At 59.2% G+C, this 7,811-nt stretch overlaps 1 protein-coding gene across 2 annotated transcripts in view; it reads right to left on the bottom strand.

The window, feature by feature from the left end:
* Window positions 1-7,390, bottom strand: part of Unc5a (unc-5 netrin receptor A) — a 57,814-nt gene extending 50,424 nt beyond the window's left edge. Inside the window, exon 1 of one of the 2 annotated variants that reach the window (XM_021216068.1) lies at window positions 7,076-7,390. In XM_021216068.1, coding sequence (XP_021071727.1) covers window positions 7,076-7,145 — 70 coding nt within the window. In that variant the 5' untranslated portion in view covers window positions 7,146-7,390. The remainder of the gene's footprint in view (window positions 1-7,075) is intronic. The other variant, XM_021216067.2, reaches the window with a different exon arrangement.
* Between the last annotated feature and the right edge of the window lie 421 nt (window positions 7,391-7,811).

Genomic DNA, 7,811 nt, shown 5'->3' with positions numbered 1-7,811 from the left:
CAGGAGGATCTCTGTTCGAGCCCAGCTTGATCTAAAGCATTTGAAATGTAAATGAATAAGATACATAATAGAAAAAGCCTGATTCAAAAAAAAAAAAAAAAAAAAAATGAGTGAGAGCTCTAGACTGGGGCTCCAGCCTGCCTAGAATGCTGGGTTTGGGAGCAAGTGGGGTGCTGCCTCATCTGCAAAATGGGAATGATGGCCTCCGCCTACACGAGACCCTTGGACAGTGTGGGAGGCATCCTCCTGCCTCGGGTCTGGGACGACATCCCTCACCCCACGTCTAAGAGGTCGGGGCACAGAAGGTAGGGGACAGGCTGTAGACCGGGCGGAGGCTGGACAGAGCTCCCCAGGCGGCAGCCAAGCGCTCAGCCGGGAACTTGTTAACAGACCCTGAACAAAGAGCCGCTAATCCTGCGGGCGGCCGCGGGCGGGCTGGCGGGCGGAGGGATCCCGCCCCTTCCCGGCTCGGCCCCAGCTCGCCACGCATTAATTAGGCCGCGCGAGGCGGGGACCACAGCGCAGGCCTCCCGCCCGCCCGGACGCCGCCCGATGGGCGCGCCCCTCCCGCAGCAGCTAATTGCATCCCGGGCCCTGGGGCTCACTGGCTTGGGCAACTGCGGGCCACAGCCGCCCACGTGTCCCGCAGCCTAGCCGGCTGGAGGAACCCCGCCCACCCAGCCACCTTGACGGTCGCGTCGCAGGGAGGGGTGAACGGGTCTGGAGGCTGTGGGTCGGGTCACACAGCGGGCACGATCACGATCACGAGAGAAGGGGAGAAGGAGTGGGAAAGAAACGCAGACCTGGGGAGGATCTTCAATGCCTGGGCTTCGTCGGGCTCCGCCCCAACTAGGAGAGGGTGGAGTCTAATCGGGGGCTACTCCCCTTATATGATCCCGGGTGGGCATTCTAGGGAGGGACACCAAGAGTTCACTTTGCAACCTGGCTTTAGGGTCAGGGTGGGATACCGGGACAAGAGTCCCCTTTTCAAGGTCCTTGCACCGTCCGTCCCTCAGGTATGTCAATACAGGCAGACGCCCTAGCCCTTCCTTCCCCAATCAGCCGTGTATTTGCCTGGAGCTCAAGGTGACCCTGAATCTTCTAGAGAGACATCCAGACTGAGGAGAAGCCAGGCTTTGGGGGCTCTCCAGTCAAAGCGATGGCTCATCTCTGGTACTCCCGCCATGATCCAATTAAGAGGCAGGATTCTCAGGGTTCCTCCCCTACCAAAATGGGCCCGAAGACTTTAGTCCCCCCTTTATGGTCTTCTGTAAGGAGCAGCTGCCACTCAGGCCTCCCCAGAATCCACTGAGTCTCTCTCTCTGGACCCATAATCTTAAGCCAGGCTAGACTTGAGCCTGTCAGCAACCACAGCTAAAAAGGGGGAAATGGCTTCTCTATGCCCTGCCTTCGAGACCCTCCCCTTAGGCTACCTCCATCTAGTCCCTCTGCTCTGTCCTCCCTAGACAGCCAGACTCCCCTGGTTCCTACCCAGAGGATGGAACCTCCTGCCCTGCCTAACACACTCAACTGCTTCCCTTGGTGATGGCACAGAGCCCCTGTAAGATGAGTCCCTTAGGATGAATGTTGCACACTGAAAGTGAAGAGGTGCAGGGAGGCGCAGGATCCAGGGCAAGGATTAAGAGGCAATGGCAGGTATCAAGGGCACAGGATCCTAGGAGCAGCTGATAAGGGATGGCTGTGTACTTGGCTATGTAAATTTGTACCCTTAAGCAACCCCATGCCTCCTGGCCTTGGCTCAGACCCAGTCCCCAGAGCTTGCCAACTCCCACCTCCACCAACTCCCCCAGCTGCCTGGGATATAGTCAAAACCTTCCTGTGGCCTTTGGCATCAGTGTCTGAAAAAGGGGGCAGGCCCCCAACTCTAGCATCCTGACCTGGGGGGGTCCCTGTTAAATACTGGAGCTGTTCAGCAGCTGCAGCAGGAACCAACTTCCTTACTTTTCCTTTCAGTCACCTTTGGCTCTGTCCCACTACCCACCTGGCTCCTGGGCAACACAACCAGCCTTTGCCAGGGCTGATAGTGTCTTAGGTAGGTGTGAACAGTTCCTGGGAGAGCCTGCAACTGTGTGCTCAGGCTACCCCAGGTTCCAGGGGCCAGTTTCCCTGGGCATCAGCCTCTGCCTGAGGCAAGCCATCAAGTTCAATCAGACAGCTTGAGTGACTGGTCCAACATCATGCAGCAATCCAATGGCAGAGCCCACACTAGGATTCACATCTACCCAGGGATTATAACCACACCCTGTATTTCAGAGATGAGGTTGGCAGGTCCCAGGACAGGATGAGCTGAAAATTTGATGGCAAGAACTTGCCAAACAAAAGCCTTCGAGCCCAAGAGGGATGGATACAGAGTGCTGTTGTTCACACAAAGCCTCTTCTGTCCTGTGTCTGAGCCTGGGCCCTGCTGCAACCTAAGGCCCAGCTCTTGTTCTAACCCATTGTCTCCAGTGCCAGGGAAAAATGGAGGCAGAAGCAAGAGGCCCTGAGCACCTGTAAAATGCTGCAGTGCACTCTGGGAACAGGTCACTACCATTAACCAAGGAATAAGAGACCCCCATCTACAGATGTGGAAGCTGGCTGGGAAGTTACCATTACTTGTCCAGTGACTTGAGGTATAGATTGCAAGACTCTATTTGCCTCTAATGTCCCTGCCCTGTTGTACATGTAGAAAGAGTCCAGACGTCCCCTAAGAGAAGAGGACCCGCATGGGCGGCAGGTAAGAGAAAGAAGAAAACTAGTAGGGATGACTATAGAAAGCTGAGCTCCCTCCTGAGTGGCAAGGGACACTGAGGCTCAGTCACCCAGTCTTGGGGTCAGAAACCACAGTGGTGATGTACATAGAAACCCAAATCTTGGCATCAACTCTATTTGCACAAGAAAATACCACTCTCAGGAAATTGATGTCAGGACGGAGACAGTACCCACTGGAAAATACCTGCTCAACAGACACGGGCACAACTTTTGTGGGTGGTTCCCTAACATGTACTTGCATCTACATATATGTGTGTCCTGGGCACGGTGCCTGCCCCCATGGGAGGCTTGATCTTCCCAGCCCTGACTCTGACAGGGTGGGGAAGTTCACAGTCAGGAATAAGGATGAACCACTGTTGAAGTGGATTAAATTCCTCTCTGCCTCCCTGCTTGGCCTGCAAGCCTAAACTCCAACCAAGGACAGGAAGAGAAGCATTAAACAGCTGGCTGGCAGTGATTCAGAGCATGTCAAGGGCTGAGAGCATGGGATACAATGTTGCAGGCAATGGCTATATTGGGGAAACCCTGGAGAAGGAAGGGTCAGGACCAGAGGCTTCTGACTTCCTTTAGCTTATCCATCACCGAGCCCCATGGAAGAGGAACTGTGGAGGAGGAACTCGGGGTGCTTTGGGGGAGACCTCCAGCTCAAGGCTGGATAGGCTGAGAGACTAGCAGCAATAAGGTGGCCCAGCCAGGATCAGGACAAAGGCAAGGAGCTAGGATGCCAAGCGGGAAGCACACTGCCAAGGCCAGGTGGCACTACATCCTGAGGCTGGAAACAGCTAGTCTGCTAGAGCTAAGCCCAGCAGCAGGCAGAGCCCAGCGATGCAGCCGACCTCTGGGTGCATGGATCAGGTGTTTCCTTCATCCCCCCATGCCCATGGACTGAGACTCTACCTGCAGGCCCTGGAGAGCCTCACATTACGCTTCCAGAGACCTTGGGCTGAGAAGAGGAGGGGATGAGTGGGGGGGGGGGATGGCCACCATGGCGAGTCAGGTGGGAGATAAAGGAGATAAAGGGAATGGGAGGAAGCAGAGAAGGCTAGGGACACAGCAATGTCACAAGTAGCACTGAGCTTGATGACTTGGTGACAGATTAGATGTGAAGCGTGAAGGAGAGGGGAGAGCCAAGGGAGAGAGTAAAGTTCCCGCCCCCTCTAGGCTGGGGTGAGGGAAGGCAGCCATGACAGGGTACCTGGGAAGAGGGGACAACGGAATCCTGGAGGCTTGGTATGAGAGGGCCTGGCTTTTGTGTGCACAGAACAGGTTCCTAGGTGGCAGCATTGGGGCCTTCACCTAAAAGGGCTGTGCACCCCAAGCTATAGCTTAACCCTGCAAGCCTGAGACTCAGGAAAAATGATGTGACACGGGTCAAAGGTGGCTGCTCTCAGGCCCCTGGGTTGGAGCTTTTGCACCCAGGTCAATACTTATCCTGGCCCCCTGGAAGAAAGCCTTTTCCAACATGGGCAAACAGGCCAGGGAAAGGATCACTTCTGTCCTGCAGCATCTACAGCAGCCTACCCCATGTGCGAGGAGCAAGAACACGGTGCTTTCTGCCCCGGAGTGATGGCCTCCTCCACAGTCCTGTCAGCCCAGAGTGGAGGTGGGCAGGAAGTCCGGCAGCCCCGATGACAGGAACAGGGGTGGGCGGGAGAGGGACAAGGGCAATGTCCGAGCCTGGTGCCCCCCAGCTCATACATTCCAGGAGAGCCTGCCCCCCATGCCTCTCCTCCCTAGGCATGGTACTGTCTAGGGGGCACCCAAGACAAGAAGACACGAAGGGTGAGGAGTTGTATGCGCCGGCCCGGCTGTGTAACTGGCAGAGCCATAAAAGGGACAATCTGTCACGGCAGGTGGGTGTCTGTGTGTGCAGGCGAAGACGGGGGAGGGGGGTATGCCCAGGTGCATTTGTGCTGAGGGATGGCTTTTGTAAGTGGTAGTGTGTAACGCTGGACGACAAAGGATAGGTAGGCGCTTGGCCTGGGGGGGGGGCAGAGTCTGAATTGGCTCAGCAGTCCTAAGCCACCCCCACTCTCTCTCTCTCTCTCTCTCTCTCTCTCTCTCTCTCTCACACACACACACACACACACACACATCCAGCCATACCCCTCAAGTCTGCCTGGCTGACCATCCCCCCCCCCCCCCCCACCCCCCACCCACCCCCCAAGGCCCCCCGGCTCACCACCCCCCCCCCCCCAGCCACTCTCAGATACATTTTCCACCAGCTGCTGTTGCCAAGGAACTGATAAGCAGATGCAGGGGTGTAGTAGGGTCATGGCAGGGGCAGCCCTACCTAGGTATCTGTCCACACATGCCCAGAGCCTGTGCGGGGAGGGTGAGATGGGTTCTCTTTGAGAAGTGGGGCCACTCCTACCCCCATACCTTTCAGCAGCCCCTCCCACAGCTAGAGAGTTAATGCCCGGGACAGGCTCTGATCCAGGTAGCTCTGAAGCACTCATGCCCACCTGTCTGTCAGCCCTGGGAAACCTCAGGCCAGGCCCCAACAGGTGTCCTCCCAATGGGCAATGCAGTTCTTCTTGAGGTGCAATCCTTCATTCCTGCTTTTAGTGCCCTCACCTACAAGTGTCTGTCGCCCCTGTCTGTAAGGCTCACTGGTGCAGTAGCATGCAACGACCACACGCATACAGCATGTTAGTACTCATCTGACTGCACACATGACAGCGCTACCCATGCCACATCAGTGGCGCCCCCCACCCCCATTACCCAGGACACATGTCAGTCCACGCCATTCCCACCCACGTGCTCACGTGGCAAAATGCAGCTCTGACCACACAACCCCTCTCACACACATGCAACTCAGTAAACATTTCCTGGGCACCCATTCAGTATCTGGCAGTACCTCCTCTGACACCCCCAGCTCATGACCATGGCCAGTCCTGCAACTTCACACCCCTAAAGCTAACATATACAACATGAGGACACAGCCAGCAGCAGACAGTCCAACCTGGGGGTTTGTCGGGATTAAAAGGGGAGGCCATTAGGAAGAAGGGCCGGTTAAAGTGAGGATTTAGGGTGCATTGACAGGGGAGGGAGGCAGAGCAGGAGGGACCAAGTGGAGGACTTAGGGGGCAGGATGGGGAGGGCAGTCGAGGCAGTGGTGGGTGAAGGATGCAGTACGCAGAAATTCTTCAAGGAACCAGCCATCGACCTTAATCATCTGGTCCTTGATGGAGCTCTCATCTTTCTGGGTTGGCAGTTCAGAAATCCACACCCTTAGGAGAAACTGTGGCCCTGCCAGCCTAGGGATCACCTCCCGGGAAGCAGGCTCTGGGGGCATCAAGCACCGAGAATTGCTCAGGCACCCCTCCCAATACCCAGAAGCTCAGCGCTGCCAAAGCGCCGGGGGGGCCAGGAGATTAGGGACCCCCACAGCTCGGTCTAGGTGCGGGCTTTGGAAGAGCAGACAAAGCTCCCCAGGCCCCTCACGGCAAGGAGGTGAGCTAAAAGGCTGGGTTATGAAGGGGCTGCTTAGGGTGGCCAACAAGACACGCGGGGAGACTGCAGGGCTGTGGAGTTTCTGAGAGGTTCTCAGAGCCCGCCAACCAACAGCCAACAGCAAACAACTCCCCTTCTCCCTCCTCTTTCCCCCTCCCGCCTTCAGCAGCGAGGCCAGGAGCCACAGGCCACCACAGGGGCCCCAGTGCTTTGACTACCGGCTGCAAGAGCTGGGGGCTGTTGGATGCCTCCACGCCTGAGTGTGTGCGTGTGCAAGCCTGTGTGTGGTGGGGACAGAGGAGGACACTATGTTCTAGACGTGGGCAGAGGCCAGGTGCCAAGCTAGAAATTGTGAGTGGCTGTTTGGGGCTGTCCTACCTGGAAGAGCTGTCTTAGCTGTCTTAGCCCCCCCCCCCTCCGCCACCACCACACACACACACCTGCCCTGCACACACCCCATTTTCTGAGCACTAGCATATGGCCTTGAGTCCTTCAAGTCTTGTCTTTCCTGGATTATTCCAAACCGCCGTCGCCCCCCCACCATCATTCTCCCGGGCCGTGAAACCAGCAAACTTCCCCCACCCGGAGGCGTGGGGCGTCTACACTCGCCAGCCCCGTGCGCTGACAGCTGTTCCTGGACTTGGCAGAACCCAGGCTTCCGGGAGAGCGCACCGGGAAGCTGCGCAGCAGCGAGTGGCGGCCCCCGTGTCCTGCCCGGCAAAGTTTGGCCTCCGGGGGCTCTCAGACGGGTCGGCCGCGCGGGTCACGGCCATCTCCTCCCCAGAGCTAAGCGTTCGCGCGCACGGTCCCCCGCAAGCCTCCCCAGAGCGCGCGCGGCGTGACTCACCCGAACCACGAAGCCAGGCGGCGAGGACTATGCCCAGGAGCGCTGGCCACAGGCCGGGCCGGACGGCCATGGCCGCGGGCGGACGAGCGGGCTGGACTAGGGGCCCCGCGGGCGGGAGAGAGGCTATCAGCGCCTCAGCCGAGAGCCCCACCTTGGGGCGCCCCCGGGGCCCATGCCAGAGGACGGCGCTGCCTCCGGGCGGCCGGCTGCGGGGCGCACGCGGCGCGTGGCTCCCCTGGGCACCCGGAGCGCAGCAATGCAGCCGGGGCGGAGCGCAGCGCCAGCCGCGCCGCGCACCGAGCCAGCCGCCGCGCGGAGCCCGCAGCCGGGGAGCGGGCCGGCGGGCGCCGCAAAATCCGGACTGGAGCGGCGGAGCGGGGCGGAGGCGGGGCGGGGCGGGGGAGGAGGGGCCGGGCGGCGCTGCGAGCGCGGGCCACCCCCGGCACTGGGGATCCCTTCGGGCAACGCCTGAGGCTCCCCCAGGGAGGAGCTGGGGTAGTGGGCGGGGAGGCCTCCCACCACCCCTCTCGGTCTCCAGGGACAGAGACAGGACTCTGGAACCCGGAGTGGATTGCTTTTCCGGATCCGGCATCACCCCGGTCCGCCAGTCGGCGCACAGGTGGCCCGGGAGGGGCCCCGGGCTGCGGCGACCCCGGCGCAGCGCCAGCCTGCAGAGAGCAGCTCGACTCTGGAGTGCCCCAGGCAGGTTCCGCTGCAGTCCCTGCTTGCACCCCTG

The sequence above is a fragment of the Mus pahari genome, chromosome 16 (assembly GCF_900095145.1).
Source record: "Mus pahari chromosome 16, PAHARI_EIJ_v1.1, whole genome shotgun sequence".
In the NCBI taxonomy this organism is placed as follows: Eukaryota; Metazoa; Chordata; class Mammalia; order Rodentia; family Muridae; genus Mus; species Mus pahari.
Note: the sequence above shows the minus strand (reverse complement) of the source record. Positions and strands in the feature narration are given on the sequence as shown.